The following is an 18,585-nucleotide window of genomic DNA, read 5'->3' on the forward strand; positions in this document are numbered from 1 at the left end:
AGGACAAGAACTCCCCATTTATTCTGTGTCACTGAAAAGAACCGAGCAAGTGATACAGGATACAGCTACTTCACGTTAATGGTTCGGTGTTCCCCACCCCCTCCGGAAAAAGAGACAAGAGTATTTCAAGTTGAAATAAACATACTCTTGAAGCACCACTAGGTAACAAACTGAATGGAGGATGGGAGAGGCCACGGAAGTGCACAGGTCACTGGCCAGGCTGGGAGGCAAGGAGGAAATATAGAGACAGACGCTCCATGTGACACCCACCTGTGGTGGACACGACGCTCTCCTGGCTCTCGCTGCAGAGCTTGGACAACAGACTGCTCTTCCCAGAGCCTGTGAGACCTATGCAAACCAAATCATATTCAGGGCGCGCAGGTGGTGGTCCCTTGCAGCAAAGTGCTCGAAAACACTGCCAGAGAGAGAGAGAGAGAAATATGGAGACAAACTTTAGTGATATTTAAAAACAACCATACAAATAGGAAAGTGTAACTGAGTTCCCCCATCAGTGTTAAGCAGGAATACAGTGTCTTCAGTTGGAGACACCTTGGTCACAGCACTCTGACAAAACAATCAACACTCCTGTCAGCAGCCATGGGACCTGTCCAGGCTGTCTGCCACCCTGCTAGCTAGGGCAGGAGCACTGGGCACAGGGTTCTAACAGATTCCCCTCAGGGCCACCACTTGAACCTACCCATGAGGAAACCATATAACGGCGATCTCAGAAGCATCCTATACCATACCTAGTGCGTTTTCTAAAATACCACTGTCTCAAAAGTCGGGGACTAAGGAGCTGCTCCTGGTGAAGAATCAGAAGACATAATATGAACTGTAACACGTCTTAGATTAGATCCTGAGTTGGGAGGAAGAAAGTGCCATAAATGACATTATTGGGACAATAGTGAGGACTGAATATAGACTGCATATTAGATAACAGTGTTGCATAAGGTTAGATTTCCTGAATTAAATAACTGTGCTGTCATTATGTAAGGGAAAGGCGTTGTTCTGCGGAAGCACATGCTGAAGTACTTGGAGGTGAAGGGTCTTGAAATCTGCAATTAACTGGCTCAGAAAAGTCGAAGTCTCTTCCTCCCCCCACCTCCATCTGGTGGGGAGTGTGATAAAGTCAATGTGGAAAAACATTCACCAGGGAAGCTGAGTCAAGAGCCCTGAGACTCTGTTCTAGCTCTGGAACTTGGATTGGGGGCAGGGGCTGCTGGGTATTGAACTCAGAGCCTTGCATACGCTGAGTTAACGATGTGTCCCTGAGCGCTCAGCCTTCCTGTTCTGACGTCGATTCAAAAGGTACCTTCCATCACTAAAGAATCCGTGTTACAGCTCTGCCTTCCTTGGCCTTTGCTCAGTCATGTTTCAGGTTAAGTGACCTCCGAGTTCTATGAATGGCAATACAGTTTCTGAACCACACTAACTCGTTTGGGCTTCATGAGTAACAACAAAGGGATCTGACTTATAGGCTATCAGTCAGGAAGTGTTTGATATTTCAATTTACCTTACATCCATTTTCAGATGCTGGCTATGTACCAATTCTCCAGTCTGAAGTATTCGCAATATTTGTTTGATATGAACATTAATTCATATGAGAAAGAGACTAGAAATGAAATTTGGGAGGGAGGAAGACTCCTCTTATTTGATTGTCTGAACCCATATAGAAAAAGACCTATTAAAACCTTGTGCTGGCTCCTTGTGCAATCTGAGTCCTACTTGGCTTTCATACTCTGATAGTCAAGCTTGATTATCCCTCTCCCTCATTTCTAACATCTGAACAAGCCTAGTCCACATGACCTCTAAAACACTTCTAGAGTCTACTGGCTTCTCTCCACTTAGGATGTGGTCACCTGGACACCAACACCCTCCTCCCACTGCTTTCAGGAAAATCTGTTTGTCTTGCCCTCTGTTCTCCACAGCACCCACTGTGACTGTTCATGAAAACAAACCCCATTCTATATCCTTACTCTTCCTCGATGACTTCCCCTGACCCATGGTCGTAAACTCTTATCATGATCTCTAAGGGCATCCAGACAAGTTCCAGCCAACGCTGCCAGCCTCACGTCCGCCACTGTTTCCAAGCCTTGCTGAGCATCTGTCACTTGAGGCGTCCCCCTAGGCTGTCCCCTCTTCTGTACCGCTTGCTGCCTTGGCCGACTCATCAGCCCTTTGGTTTCAGCCTAACCACCCTTTCCTCAGAGCAGTCGGCTCTGATCTGAGACTGCATTAGCAACCGATGTCAAGCTCTCCCAGCATGTTCGCGAATTCATCATACAGACAATTACGGTTTCTTATTCACCACCAGACTGTGGGAACCACGTGTGTCCAATTTTGTCCCCTATCCCCAGTGCCTGGCAGTGGACAGGGAAAAGAAGCTACCCTCAATAAATCACTGTTGGATGGAGAATGAATGACATGTAAGTTTCACCTAAAAAAGAGACGAGAAAACACAAGGGCTAATAGGATGCTTGATCTATGCTCGCTGGGCCGCCTGTGTTTAAAAAGAAACAGTGTCAAAATAAGAGAAACCCTTGACTTTTACACTTCATCTCGAGAAGTTAGCCAAGTTCCCAAAAGACCAGTTCTGATGTGCAAGATCTACTTTCTCAGTACACTGGAGATTCTTTTTACCCCAAGTTCACGGCCCCCCAGTGAACTTGTTTGTTCAGAGGTTTTTGCTGACTTCTGGTAAACAGTTTTATGATCTATACTATACACGGGTTTATTAAACTCTAATCATATTTCCTCTCTTCTTTTCAAGTCTGAGGAATCCTAATGATTTCAGCCCGCCTTCCTATGGTTACCCACCCCCTACTCCTTCATCTTGGATGCTCTTCTTTGGTCTTACTTTAAATCCATCATGCCTTTTCCTACGAGACTAACGACCACAGCAGCACACAGGTTTCTGTGTGCCAACACGTGACTTTCTGGACTCACATGAAGAGTGACTGACACTGTCTGCAACTCTTCTCTCTCCACAAAGAAGCCAGGCCCGTAGGCTTCTGGTGAGCCTTTCCTAAGGGCAGCTCTCTGTGTGGGCATATATATATTTCCTCGAAGGTGGCCATTGGCTAGCAGTTGTTTACATCAAGAGGGGCCCTCTATGTTCAGCTATGACAGACTGCTTTGGCCTTTGTTTACAAGGCAGGACTTCATTTCTGCTCTAGAAACCAGCCCCTGGCTCACTCAGCTCCTCTTCTCTAGTTCTCTGGACTGACTCCCAGAGGGCAGTGCCCACTCTTGAACCAAATTCCCATCCATCTTCAATACACAGTGAAACACGTGAGGCCAGAGGAATGCTTTGACGAGAAGGGTGCTGGTCACCAAGCCTAACGATCTCCGGTCATTCTCCGGAGCCCATGTGGTAGGAGGGAGCTGACTTCCACAAGTTATCTTCTGACCTGTACGTACATGCGGTGGCATGCATCCATACCCTCACAAAGAAATAAATGTCATTTCAAAAGCTAATATGAGCAACCGTTACATGACCTTTTTAAAATTATTCAAAAATCATATTGCTCTACACACTTTGTCCCAAAGTTACGCAACTTCACCTTCGTGCTCTCTTCAAAATCCAGACTACAGCCTTTACACCCAAGCCCACCAGTATCGACATCACCTTTTAATTCATGTCAGGAAAGGAAACCTCGCACGCGCCGACATAAAAGACGATGCTATTCTGCCTCCCTTCTCTCTTGTATTCTTCCAAGTAGAGTCAGCTCCTCTCCCAGGGCTCTGGTCACAGAGCCTGCGAAGTCAGCCAACATGACAATGCCCTGTGCACCCTCACCCCTGTCCCAAGTCCCCAGCTCTGTAGTCCCAAGCACTCTGATGGAACCCGAACTAAACCGGAATGAAAGAAAAGCTCTATCCCTCCCCACACTCAGCCTAGGGGGAAACAGAGCATTTTAGTAAGGAAACGCTGGACGGGCAGTTCTTACAAGAAATATTTCAAACAAATCTCAGAATCCTGGGAATACATATGTATTGAAAATAAACGCCATGGTTAACCGAGAAAGTGTTATATTTTGAGCCAACGAAATAGAACTTTTCAGTGTGTGCCACTGCAAATCTGGGAAGAATGTTCATGCTTTTTTAAGTCAGTCCCCCAAACGGTACAGGGTTTTCATTTGTTTCTTGTTTTAAAAACCTAATGAAGCTTTGGATCTTATAGTCAATTTACTTAAAATGACTCCCTTTGGCCTCTAGACTATACTGTACCCAAGTTCATTGTGTTTGTCTCCTACAGCAGCTCTCGCATTGTTAAGGGTAAGCCTCCTTTCACTGCCGTACAATGCGAGACACAATGCTGTCGGCGGTCCTGACAGCGAGCGGCAAACCCGGGCTTCATTCCCAGGCCAGACACTGAGGCATTGTGCGACTCTGCTCAAGCCCCATAAACCTATCCACGCTTCAGCTTCCCCATGATTAACCAGTAACATTTAACACTATCTGCCACTTCCTTTCTGGAGGAGGATGTTAGCAGGCATGAGTTCAATGCTTTAAGCTCCTAAGAAAGGCGCCAGACGGACACATCACCGTTCATCCTGATGCTCATTTTCCTAAGGTATCTTGGCGGCTAGTTAGCTTCCCCGGGCGAGGGTCTGGCAGCCCGGCACGCAGCCCAGCCTGGAGCCCCTTCGATAGGCTCGGAGCAGCCACTTCACATTCTCGACCCCACCCGAGCGCAACCCAAGTTCTGCACACAAAAATCCAAGGCCCTACGAAGCAGGAAACAAAGAACAATCTGAATCATAACCGCACTCTCAGGGAGCTACAACCATCACTGTCTCCTGTGCCTAGACTATTTCAGCCTTTTTCCATGGGGTCCGTTATTACTTGCTCCTTTTTGAAAGGAGGAAGGGGACCGTGTGTATCAAGAATAAATTAATCAAGAACAAGTCCAACTGTAACAGAAAAACTGAGGCTTAGATTATAGCCTGGTAGCCAGCCCTACAGCAAGATACTAAGGTCTTGAGTTTTATACGTGTCTGTTGGGAACAGCGTTAGACATCCGTCAGATGTGGCAGTGCCCTGAAGACCGTAGGCACTTGTTGAATATCTGCGTAAGAAACTAGCACTGCAAAGTACTACTTCGGCACTTAGCGATGTATTTCATTGGCACTGGCTCTGGCTATCCTCCAAATCACACACTAGGCCCTCAGATGGTGTGAACACTCAGCCTTCTTACTACTAGGATCTCGCCCACCAGAAGGAAAAAGGCCTGCCCTTCTGCTGACTTGTTGAGCCCCTACTCAAAGTACTGCTCAGAGGAACTTCTTCAACACTCTCCCCCATTCCTTACTGTAGGTAAAGACTGCCGCATGCAGTTGTTCCTATCATATTTACCAGCTGATTAAAAAGGCTCACTCAGACCCAAGGACATACTCATTTTTGGTCTCTCTACTGGTTCTAAAAGACTCTGGTGTTACTGATTCTGAGGGTGGCCAGGCATCAAAACAGCAAGAGAATTGTCCTGCCCCCACATATTTCTGGGAGAGAGGCTTGCTGCACAGCCTCCTGCTCTGGCATTAGCCCATGCACTGCCAGGATTTCCTACCATCCCATGGCATGAAGTTCCCAGCCTTGTGGGACATAGCATTTGTTTCAATCAATGCTCTGTTTTGCACCATGAATACAAGATTTTATTCTGAGCACGATTCCAATTTGATTGAAGCTCTAGAGCTGCTGGAATTTTTTTTTTCTCCAGTCGCTCCAGGTCTTCCCCACCCACACAGACACTGCCCAAGCCACGGTTTCTTCCTTATTGAAATACAGGTCTGCCCCAACCACACAGACACTGCCCAAGCCACGGTTTCTTTCTTATTTAAATCTAGATCTTCCCCAGCCACACAGACACTGCCCAAACCACAGTTTCATCCTTACTGAAATATGGGCCTTAGCAGACAAAAAAACCTAATAGCTTCTGTAACAGATACAGAGAGAGAGAGAGAGAGAGAGAGAGAGAGAGAGAGAGAGAGAGAGAGAAGATGAGCACAGCACTCAAGAAATGCTTGTTTCATGACACATCTTTGAGTCAAGGCCATATCTTAAAAACAAGAGAAAACTCACTTCTTACTTTCGATCTATGTCTCATGCAGTGTGGCTTCAAACTCAGAAAGAAGCAGGTAGATATTAGTTCTAGAGGGTTTTTCTTTTTAAAAATTATTTAAATATTTTCCACACATGCCTGTGCACCACATGCCTGCCTGGTATCTGTGGAAGGACATTAATTTCTAAAACTGTTGTCTTTATTGTTTTATTTATTTATTTTCATTTTATTTGCAGTGCTGGAGATTGAGCTCGGGGCTTCACAAGTGCTTGCAATAATCAACCACAAGTCTGTCTTTGGAAACTGTAACCCAAAAGAACACACAAATCGACGCCAAATGTGTGGCAGGCTGGGTCTGCGCCGCTTCAGTTCTACAGAAGAGAGATATCAGGATCAGGAGGACTGGATGCCCACAGAAGTTGAAAGAAAGAAAGAAAGGAAATAGAAGAAGAGGCAGCTAATACCATTGAGCACAAAATATAAGAGATTTGTGTGTATTAAGTCAATGATTCTGATTTTAAGAAAACTGGGGCCCAAAGAAGTAAAGTAGTTTGTCTACCAGGAACCGGAGCCTCTGGAAATCTAGGTCTCTCACATCTGAGAGTGCGTCAAGAAGAAGCAACTTCAGAGTCACTCTCTCACGGGTGACCCAGCTAAGATGAAGAACCAGAGCACTCCTAAGGGGCAGGGCTGGGGCCTGCGTCAGGACTGCTTAGCTCCTCTAGAGTTCTGGCTCATGTCCTCATGCCTCAGGAACTGCTACATCCAGAGGCAGGGAACAGAACATCATAAATGGGAAGTTCCAGTTGTTCTGAAGGAGTCGGAGAGCTCTGGAGACAAGGCTGATTTCTTGGCTGAAGAGAAGGATGTCAGAGCCACCATGTACATTCCTTCCTCCCCTGCACCATCCCCTTTACAACTGATGCACCCCTCATCCCGGGCAAGGATGTAGTGATGCTATGTGATGCTCCCTGTCTCCATCAATCACTTTCTGTGCCTGCCCTACTAACCCTCTAAATTAGGGAACAGGGAAGGGAAAGAGAGGCTTGGCCAGTTTGTTTCTTTCATTTCACCCCTTTTTGTCCTTGGAAAGGAAACCACTTATCTGAAGAGAAGCCCATGCTGGACACAGATTTCTGATTCTATAAACAGAAACACATCTGTTGTGGAAAAGGCAACAATGGAATAGTCTTCCCGTTATTGCCCTTAAAATATATGTGCGTATAAATTTTGCTTCAATAAAGTAAGCTAATGAGAAAAACAAAGTTTTTTAAAGTTGATTGAGGGAGTTATGGGGAGAAATGCATGTCTCATAGAAATGTCAGGTCTCATAGAAATGCATGCAAAGGCAAGGATCGATGAGGAACATGCATTCATAAGCCAATCCCTATTTGTGAGAAGAGAAAGGAATGTCAAACACGTCCCACAACCCTGGAAGCCTCTGAGTTCTTGTAAACATGGGAGAAGAGTGCAAGCTCAAAACGGCACCAAATGCAGCAAAAATACTAAGCAGGCAGACAGAATACTGTTGCCCTTGACCACCAGACAGCTCAGAAGACTTCCCTGAATTGCAAGAGCAATCCACCTTTTGAGGTGAAAAATCCTGCTGCCCTTTAAAAGCCTAGTGAGAAAAAACAATCAACTGTTTTCATAGAAGATGGGTCAAACCTTAAGGCCATGTAGGCAGGGAGCTCACAGACGAAGGCCCTGGTCCGGAATTGTCCCAGGGCTGGGGCTTCTGGCCAATACATCACACTGCCTCGGGACACTAAGTCTGTCTTTGCAGTACCCTTTGTATTTCTCAATCCACATTCCTTTTTTTGGGGTGAAATACTCCATTATTTCTGCTTTGTTCTGGGCTGTCTCCTGTCTCTGTCCCTATTAACTCGTGGCAACAAAAGAAACAAACAGAAGCAGGGGATTTCATGCTTAGTAGCTATAGACACTGGCCTCACGGCTTTGCAGAGGGCCAGACATCTGAGACTCTGAATGGAAGAGAGTGCCGCCGCGCTGAGGCAGACCGGGGGCCCACGTGGCTCCCAGTCTGCACATCCGTCATCCTTGATCAGGAGTATTCACCAGCCTGATACGGGTGTTTCAAGATTAACCAAAAGTGAGTCTTAAAAGTTAGGGCATGCATGGGACAACTAGATTTTAAGAGACCAACTCAAGATTCTCCTATATTCCTGGCTTATCCAGAAGTGTAGATCTGTCACACTCTTTACAGATTAGGGGAATTAGAGTCAAAAAGAAAGAAACTAAGAAATTCCAAAAGGAGGCTGAGCTGGAAATACATGTGTTTCTTATTTTTAATATAGGATTTTTATCTTACAATAGTTTGACAGGAAATCTAATTTTTAAGTATAAACTTTTATAATGACAGAATTATCTAGTAAAAACAGCAATGAAATCCCTAGGCAACTGTTGTCTGTAACAGAACTCAAGCTTTATATTCATTTCATTCACAAACATCCCAATCAGGGCTTCACCTATATCAGTTTTAGAACATACACTATTTTTTCCCTAAAGAGTAAGGAAATACAAATTTAGTTAAAAGTGAAACACTAATACATTTTATATAAAACCTCCCCCCCATTATGTGAACAAATGTTTCTCAACAGAAAGTAGGTCTTGAAAATCTTTAATATTTCTTAATTGATTAAACATTTTAAATATTTCTTACCAAGGGCATTTTTCTCTATTTTATGCATTTGGAATGAGTCAGGTCATGGAAACATTGAAAGAGAATGGGCTCCCTGGACTGTCGTCCTTCAGATGGATTGAAATGTCACCAAAAGCTCCCTAGGAAGGAACTCAACAAAGTATGTTCTTTGCCCTCTTAGTACTACAGAACTTCAGACCAAGAGGCTTATGATGCCTAAGAGAAGAAAATAAATTCAACTATTTTTTTTTTTTTTTTAAATCATGTAGTTCTTAACAGGAGAAATTTTTTTTTTTTTTTTTTTTTTTTTTTTTTTTTTTTTTTTTTTTTTTTTTTTTTTTTTTTTTTTTTTTGCTTAAGTCTTTGGACTCCATAAAAAATAAAGCTCATTTCCCCATATTCCAGGGGTCATCAATTCCTATAGATCTGTCCACCTCTACCACCCACCTCTGCCACTCAATTCCTAAGGCCCTGGGTCAGAACATTCCCACTCTCCTCAGGATGACTATGGTGTCTGCTGATGTCATCACCTCAAGCATTACCCACTTCCATCTCCAAAAGGCTATGATCTCTCTAGAACACATAAAACCCTTTCCATGACTTAAAATATTCTTGTGACCATCTGTATTGGTCAGGGTAATATCCAGACAAAGATCTTTTTGATTTGGCCCTGGCTGTCATCTCTGGTTCCATGAAATGCTCATAAATCATCTAAAACAGGATTTGACACATAAAAGAGACCTGACAAGAATAATTCTTCATACTGGTATTTTCCCACTATAGACTTGGACCCCATGGAAACCACACACTCTGTTAGTGGCTCCGGGTCATCTAAAGAGAGTGTACCTGTCAATCTCCACCATCTTTCTCTGGCATTTTTCAAAGTTCAGCTCAACACTGCTACCTCTCAAAACTCCTGTAACCGTCAGTCTAATCGAAATGACATCCTTGATATTCTGTTGGCATCTTTTCTCTTCCAGTATCATAACACCCACCAATCTGTCGGGTTCGTCTGCTGTCCATCTCCCCCTACTGGAGTTTGAGCACGTGAATGAAGGCACTAATTCTATTCTGGAACTGGATCTCTGACCCAGCATCCAATTCACCGTGTGGCAGGTATTCCCCAGTCAGTGTAACACTTTGATTAAGTGCATGTCAGATAAACCTAAAGTGGAGGGATCCATAGCCACCAGGAGAAGGTATTTCACTGATGGCTATCACCTAATCCAGGAAATAAGACGACTTCTCGGGATCACTGGAGTAACATACAAGGCGTTATTACCAAATGAAAGCATAATGTACAATAATTAATAGGTATCATCATTATTAAAATGAGGGCTCTTTTTTTCACTTAGAACAGGGTTTTCCTAAAGAACATTGATTTCTGTGATTACCAATCAGGATTCTTTTCATAACATATAATTAAATATAATTCATGGTTAGGGTTTATTTATTCATCCATTTGATCAAAGAGCCGATATAACACCAAATACCAATGCTCACTAATAACAAAGGCAGTTCTTTTGGTTTGCTGAAGTAAGAACAATTAAAATTGCTCATTATATAAGATGAGATCACAGAAAATTTTTTTCTTGCCCTCGGAAGGGAAACTAAAAAGCAATTTTTAAACGTACTAGTCTATCCTGACTATTAAATTGATTCTTAGACGATAGGCCAGTTACTAGGAAGACACAGAGCAAAGAAAGGGTAAGGGCAGAGGCATATGCAGTCCCTGTACATCCTCAAAGCACGCTGCTGTAACTACTGACAAAGACAAATGTTTACTTTGGTCTAGTGCGGAAGAGCCAATACAGTGAGCTAGATGTTATCTCGCCTCACACATCAACACACGCGCCAGACAGATTCTGATTGCAAAGTCTGTTATTGGTGATGGAAAAGGCAGAGAGGGCACAGCTGGAGATCTCAGATCCACAGCTGAGCTGGCAGCAGGGGTAGTTCAAGACATCTTCTCACTTTAAAAGCTGGAATCCATCTGAGTTATTCAAAGGTGTGTTTTATTAAAGAGGCGCTTTCAACTGTGATCAAACATCACGCGCAAAAGCTGGACGCAGATTCAGGCAGACAATTGAGATCACCTATGAACTATCAACAGATTTTCTCCAGCACCCACATACCACTTACCAAAACCAGCTACCAATAAAAAATAATCTGTTCGTGCCTCAAAAAAGTGCAAAGGAGCACGTGGACTTACATTTACGTCATAGTTGTTTTTAGTTCTTCATTCCCTAAAAGCCATACAAGCACAAATACCTTATAGGCGGTAAGGGAATCTTATAGTAGACTGATGATGGTATTAGGATATTCAGGTAAAATAAAGGCTAAATATTATCAACTCATTCTCCAGATGTCCAGGGGCTGTCTAAGCACACTCTATCAAAGGAGTTCAAAAACTAAACAGGAATATGTGAGATATAAGCATCACAAGTATTTTTTTTTTCTCTGATTGCAAAGAACTTATGAGTGATGTGTTAGACGGAGTCTGGTAATTCACAGAATGGGTGAGAAGACTAAAGGAACCATGAACCAAAAAATCCCAAGGGTCACCACAGTGGTCACTGCTGCGCTGGCACTAAAACCCTCACAAAGACAGAAGTTGGAACCAGGAGTGGGGTGTTGGTATCATTCGCCTGACCATGCTTTTGTTTGGTGGAATGCGGACTTTGGGGTTTATATTAGAAGAGCAGTTGAAAGCTTTAAGTGAGGTTTCATGGGCCATATTAGTACAAACATGGGAGCCAGTGGTGCTGAGGGTAAAGATGAAAAGAACCGGAGATGTGAAGAGCATTTTGACATCAACCACAGAGATGCAGTTTGGAGTTTGCCCAGCTGGTTTTCAGTCTTGCTTTGGTCCAGTCTTTCCACACGATGCTCCCTTTTGGAATGGTAATGTATATCCTGTGTCATTATATGTTGGAAGTATGTGATCTGCTTTTCATTGTGACTTCATGGGAGATTACAGTTGAGATAGCATGAATCTCAGAAGAGACTTTGAACTTTTAAACAGTGTTGAGACTATTACAGACTATGGGATTTGGGAAGTTGGACTTAATGCATAGACTACAAGCCTATGGGGGTCAGGGAATCAAATGTGCTTTGAAAAAAATGGCCCCCATAAACCCATAGGGAGTGGCAATATTGGGAGGTGTGGCCTTGTTATAGAAAGTGGTCACTGGGGGGGTGGGGCAGGCTTTGAGGTCTCAGGTGCTCAAGTCACTCTCAGTGTGACGGTCTCTTCCTGCTGCCTGTGGTGCAAGATGTAGAACTTTAGCTCCTTCTCCAGAATCATGTCTTCCTTGACATCACCACGCTTCCCGCCATGATGATCATGAACTAAACCTTTGAACCGTAGTCAGCCCAATAAAATGTTTTCCTTTCTAAGAGTTGTGGTGGTCACGGTGCCTCTTCACAGCAATAAAACCCTAAGACTAACTAACACTGACTGCTTGATGGCCTGAGCCCAAATATGCCACAGCCACAGGGGTAACTAACTCAGTGCTCCAGCCAGGTGCCAGAGACCATCCAACTGGCCAAGCTGGAGGCCTGGCTGCCATGGAGTTGAGAAAAAAATGTCATCCCATCCCACAGCAATGAAAACAAGAAACTCCAACTTTTAAGTTGCTAAAGTCTACTACAGAATATCCAGTATTCATTTGCAGGGAAGCCCCCAACACTCTCAAGTCTACATTATATTCCTTGGTACAACAGAGAGCCAATTTCCTAGGCATAAAATGGAGCAAGATTAGTTTAAGTTCCACTTCCATAGACATTCTGACAGTTTTGAGAGTGGAAGGCCAACCAGCTGAGATCCAGGCAAGAGAGCAAACTGGGAGAGCTGGGAGACGGCCTCGGCTTGCTGGGCAAATAGGTTTCGCCTTCTAACTCAGCTTTCCTGTTCTGTCGCCTCTCTCCTTTTCCCAACTCCTCTTGATCCGTTATGGCACTGGATACTTGCTTTGTGTTACTCTCCCTTGACTTTCAAATCTTGTAGGAGGGAAAACGGGACTGGAAATCCAAGGAGCCCCGGCTACCACCTAGCCTTTCTCAATCAAGAAACCAAGGCACAGCAGGGTAGTCTGGGCTACTTCTGTCACTAGAAACATACAAATACAAAATCCCCTAAACTCCTTAAGGACATGTAAGTGGGCTTTTATGCACTTATTTATTTACTTACTTTAAATAAAACTATTCTGGGTTTCCACATGTCTGTCTAGCTAGTATCAAATACTGAGTTCTTCAGATTTCCCTTTCTCCAATTTGCAGAGCATACCATAATCATGAAGCAACTGTTAAAAGAAAACTACTCATCTGGAACATGGGGGAAAACAAAGCAATCATATTTATGGTTAACACAAAAACCGTAGAAATAAAATACTGTCTCTGGCTGACAAACTTCGTTTTCCCCAAAAGAATAAAATGGAAGATTTGCAGTGAACTGTCATATTAAAGGGAAAAAAAAATAGTGGGGCAAAAGGAGTAGAAAAATGCTTAGACCAATGGTTCTCAGACCCCCTTGGGGTTCACATACCAGACATTTACATTACGATTCATAACAGTAGCAAAACTACAGTCACAAAGTAGCAAAGAAATGATTTGATGGTTGGGGGTCACCACAACATGAGGAACTGGATTAAAGGGTCTCAGCGTTAGGAAGTTGAAAAACCACTGGATTAAAGGGTCTCAGCGTTAGGAAGTTGAAAAACCACTGGATTAGATAAGGCATGTTTTGAAAGAAAGAAAGAAAGAAAGAAAGAAAGAAAGAAAGAAAGAAAGAAGGAAGGAAGGAAGGAAGGAAGGAAGGAAGGAAGGAAGGAAGGAAGGAAGGAAGGAAGGAAGGAAGGAAGGAAGGAGAGAGAGAGAGAGAGAGAGAGAGAAAGAAAGAAAGAAAGAAAGAAAGAAAGAAAGAAAGAAAGAAAGAAAGAAAGAAAGAAAGAAAGAAAGAAAGAAAGAAAGAAAGAAAAAGAAAAAGAAAAAAAGATGGGCTGGAGAGATGGCTCAGAGGTTAAGAGCACTGGCAGCTCTTCCAGAGGTCTTGAGTTCAATTCCCAGCACCCACATGTTGGCTAACATCTATAAAGAGATCTGGTGCCCTTTTCTGGCTTGCAGGCATAACACTGTTATACATCATAAATAAATTTAGAAAAAGCTTTAAAAAAGATATTATGCCTCATTTAATGACTCTGTGGAGATAATTTATAATATTCTATATTATGTTCCCATCCTGAACTGATCCTAAAGCTTCCATGGCATTTCATACACAAGAAAGAATGTTATAATAATTTGACCTTAGTGTTAGTATCAACTGTATAGTTTAAATAAGTTTGGAAAAAGATCCTTAAGAAAATTACTCATGGGCAATTAGAGACAAGGTTTACCAAAGGCAAAATATTCATCACTGAAAGCACATAAAAATGTAGAGAGAGGATCTGATCATTCATCAAACCACAAAACTGAAGAAAGACATCACCAGAAAAAAAATGCAGGAATCCTTTGCTATGGAAAATCTGCGAAAGAATTTTAGCCTGAACAAATTCTGCATATATTAAAATAATACCTCATTGTCACACTATCTGAAGGCACAGATACCAGGTGAAAAGTTGAAATTTTCCCCTGGATTATCTTAACCAATAGGACTTCTAAAAACCATAGCTCTCTTTTCAATCTTATGAATTTTAAATTTCTCACAATTTCTTAATATCTTCTTGGCCAAAGAAATACAAGGGACAAAGTATCCTAAAGCATGTGGTTTGAAATGACATCTTTTAAAGTGTTAAATCATATACTAGTTATGTCCCTGTAAGCCACAAACAATCACAGACAGATCTGAATTAACAAGTCAATAAGAGGAGACACAATGAATATAGTTTGACCGAATGAGAATGAAAAACATGAATCTCCTTCATCCCAAGTAAAGCAGCTATTCAAAGTTGCAACACCTGAGGATAGGCAAGACAGAAGTCTTAAAATAGAGATCATCGGGTTAGGAGATAGGTAAAATGCTTACAGAGTAAGCATGAGAACCTGAGTCTGGATCTCCTAAACGCACGTGAAAAGCTGGCCATGTCTGAAAGGCAGCGATAGGAGAACCTAGGGGCCCACAGGCCACTCAAGCTAGCCAATCACTGATGTCCAGGTTCAGTGAGAGACCTTGTCTCAAAAAATAATGTACTAGAGAGATGGCGTGGTAGTTAAGAGAACCTGCTGCTCTTGCAGAGGACCCGGGTTCAGTTCCCAGCACCCACGTGGTGGCTCACAACAATCCCTAATTCTGTTCCAAAGGATATGATGCCACCTACTAACCTCTCCAGGTACCAAGTATGCACAAGGTACACAAATACACATGTAGGTAAAACACACACACACATACAAAACCATATTAAAAATTTAAATGAGGAAAGCAACAGAAGAAGACAGTGCAAGTTTACCTCTGGCCTCCACATCCAAATACAAGGGAGAGTACATGGGTACACCCATGTGCGTGCATATATATATACAACAATGAAAGTGAGTAGGGAGATCACGAGTCCTGAATACTGTCATAATCTCTAACCCTGACACATGTGGTCTCAGTGGCAAAGTAAACTACAGCCAGATGTTCTACAGAGCCATACCTTGATGACTTTTAAAGACCTCCAAAAAGGAACCCACTATTTATTTCCCTTAAGTAGATAGGAATTCAAAAGATTAAAGAAAACCAAGTACACCATATTCAAAGGTCACCTGCTATTCATTAATTGTATTTTAAATATCCCCGCCTTTCAGTTTTAACACGGTTCCTAAAGATAAGACACTATCCAAATGTTTGTCTCCATAACGCAAATCCATGGTGTCCCAATGTGTGTCCGGGGGCACCGATACTAAATAAACACAGAAAGAGAACCCCACAAGCAGTGGTGGGGGGAAGGGATTCAGCAAGACTCTTTCATAGTGAAGGGGCAGAAGAACACAGTAACAAACAAATGAATAAGCACAAGGTTGGAGACCCCTAGTTAGAGCATGTCCCGGGAGACCAGCCTACTGCGGGCTACGTCAGACCCCCAACCAGTCTCTACCCTTCAGTGCTGGGAGGCTGACCGCAGATGCATCAGTGGGCAGTCATGGCCTGTGGCTTCTAATTACACTCAATAACATACAGGAGAGAAGAATGGAACTGAGCTGCTCCCCTAGCTTTCTTCCTACAAGGCCAAGAAGAGAGGGGGTTGTATCCTAGAACCAGCATGACCTCACACTGCTTATCCTGTCGGGCCCTCCATGCGGCCCACTCTACCAGTTAAGGTCCAAAAATGGCTCTTTGCTCCTCTGGGTGTTGCAGAGTATTTGTTTGCGCTGTGTGAAGATGTGTCACTGTGATTGGTTTAGTAAAGAGCTGAATGGCCAATAGCAAGGCAGGAGAGACAGGCGGGACTTCCAGGGAGAGAGGGAAGGAGGAGGAGGACGAATCTAGGCATGTCATTTCACCAGTTGACGAAGAGCAAGTTGGATGTGCCCTACTAAGAAGTGGTAACCGAGCCACGTGGCAGAACATAGATTAAAAAATATGGGTTAATCAAGTTGTACGAGCTAGTTGGGGAAAAGCCTAAGCTAAGGCCAAGCTTTCATAATCAATAAGTCTCCGGGCCACTATTTGCAGGCTGGCAGTCCAAAGATAGTATGACAAGAAAGCTTGCAACTTCAGGGCAAGGGATCTTCTTGGTACCCTGTCCACACCTTGGAAATAGTGTTGTCATCAGTTTGAATACTTTGCATACTGCTAATTTGAAAATGCTGTTTCCTGACAGACCCTAACTGGCAGCCTTTGCCATGGTGAAAATGAAAGAAAGAAAAAAAAAGGTGATACTGAACTTTAGCCAAAAAGGAAGATAGGTTTAGGAAGAAGCTGGGAAGAAGGATGGGAAAGAAATTAAAACTGTGGATATAAATTTGGGGTACCCATTATTCGACATTCACATGAAACTGAGTAATAACGGCATCACTCTAAGGGGTCAGAGTTTACAGGACAATCACCAGGTGACCTAAATCCACAAGTGAGGAGCGGCACACACAGAGTGCAAGGCTTCTGCTATTCTTGCTCGGAAAAGACTCTTTGTTTTGGCAAATTAATGTTTAAATCATTAAAGCTGGAAGTTTAAAAACTGTTCCTTAACCTTTATCTTATGAATCCTATTACTCATAAATCCAGTAAATTACAGCAACCACTTTCAAGGACTTTGGTTAGCATTTAACCTCATTAACAAACTTTGTTATACTGCCTCTACAATTTTAACTAACATTTCTAAACATAGTACATTCGATTTTATTTTTAAAGCACTTCAAAAACACTTCACACAGAAAATGTTTCCAAGTACTAAATTCTTATAACTCCAGTAAACTCTCAAGTTTTCAAACATTCTGTGTGTGTGTGTGTGTGTGTGTGTGTGTGTGTGTGTGTGTAATTTTCAGTTTAAATCAATTATTTAATTTGATGATTCCAAGAAAACAATCTTTTCTTTTCTTTCTTTCTTTTGGTTTTTTGAGACAGGGTTTCTCTGTAGCTTTGGAGCCTGTCCTGGAACTCACTCTGTAGCCCAGACTGGCCTCAAACACATAGGCCTCTGCCTCCTGAGTGCTGGGACTAAAGGCGTGTGCCACCACTGCCTGGCTCAATATTTTCTTTGACTCATTATCAAAGTATCAATAATGTGAGTTCACTTACTTCATCATGTCTGTGCATAGTTCTGAATTTCAAACAGACTTCTCTTTTGCAATGCTGGGGATTGAACCCAAGAACTCACACATCTTGCCCGGGGCTCTCCCGCTAGGCTGCGGCTCCACGAAATCCTCTAGCAGTAAGTCACAATCCGTGTCCCTCCTCCCTGCCACATTCACCAGTCTGTGGAGAACACTTCCCAACTCATTGCAACAGAAACACCACACCTTAAACATGGCACTCTGGACTACAGTACTATATTACCTGATATGTCCCTTAAAGGGGACTCACTGATATCTCCCCTAAATTATTTCAACAGCTCATTGGCTTTTGCCATTCTACTGCCATCTAGTCCAGACCCAAGGACACATTAAGGCCAAATTTATGGACAAATTTCCTATGCTGATCAAAATCCATCCCTCCACTAAAGTGTCTACCCCAGAACACTGCATGGGCAGTCCTCTCTGTACCAACTGTCTCCTGGCCGTGACAATCACACAAAGGCATAGATCTTGTTGCTCATGGTTCTTCCCAGCAGAGGGAAAGAGGGAAGACAAGGGGAAGGAAGAAAGGGAGGGAATGGAGCAGGAGGAGAAGGAAAGCGTCCAGGACGGAAAAGAGCAGCAGAATCAATGAAACCAAAGGGTCTTCAAGGAAATTAACACAACTGAGAGATTCACACCTAGATGGACTACGGAGAGGGTGGGGGTTCCAATTACTAATCAAAATGAAAGTGGTACACCACCACTTATTCTACAGAGGTGAGAAGGATTAGAGCACTATAAAACTATATTCCAAGAAACAGTATAACCCAGACAAAAATGAACAAGTTTCCGGAAATACACAACAGCCAAGACTAAGTCACGAAGAGACAAGACTCTGAATCAGCGAATTGTTGGTAAAAAGATTGCAACAGGAGTCAAAATCTCCTAATAAAACCCAGCTTCACTAGAAAATTCTACCAAAAAACTTAAGGAACTAATATTAATTCTCCCGAGACTTTCTCAAATAATCTGAGAGGACAGAACAATGTAAACTTTTTTTATATAATCAGTGTTTATTATATAAACCTTGATACCCAAACCAGGCAAAGACATAAGGAAAAAAGAAAAGCAACATATCTATTATGAACACTAATACAACTACCTCAAATATGCT

The 18,585-nt window shown here is 42.9% G+C and overlaps 1 protein-coding gene across 3 annotated transcripts in view; it reads right to left on the minus strand.

Moving 5' to 3' along the window:
* The window catches only part of Arl15 (ADP ribosylation factor like GTPase 15), a 389,534-nt gene that overhangs the window by 254,199 nt on the left and 116,750 nt on the right, over positions 1 to 18,585 (minus strand). For all 3 annotated transcript variants that reach the window (XM_028884550.2, XM_028884554.2, XM_037209433.1), the window contains one exon: positions 271 to 415. In XM_028884550.2, coding sequence (XP_028740383.1) covers positions 271 to 415 — 145 coding nt within the window. The remainder of the gene's footprint in view (positions 1 to 270; positions 416 to 18,585) is intronic.

Source organism: Peromyscus leucopus, chromosome 11, assembly GCF_004664715.2.
Source record: "Peromyscus leucopus breed LL Stock chromosome 11, UCI_PerLeu_2.1, whole genome shotgun sequence".
In the NCBI taxonomy this organism is placed as follows: domain Eukaryota; kingdom Metazoa; phylum Chordata; class Mammalia; order Rodentia; family Cricetidae; genus Peromyscus; species Peromyscus leucopus.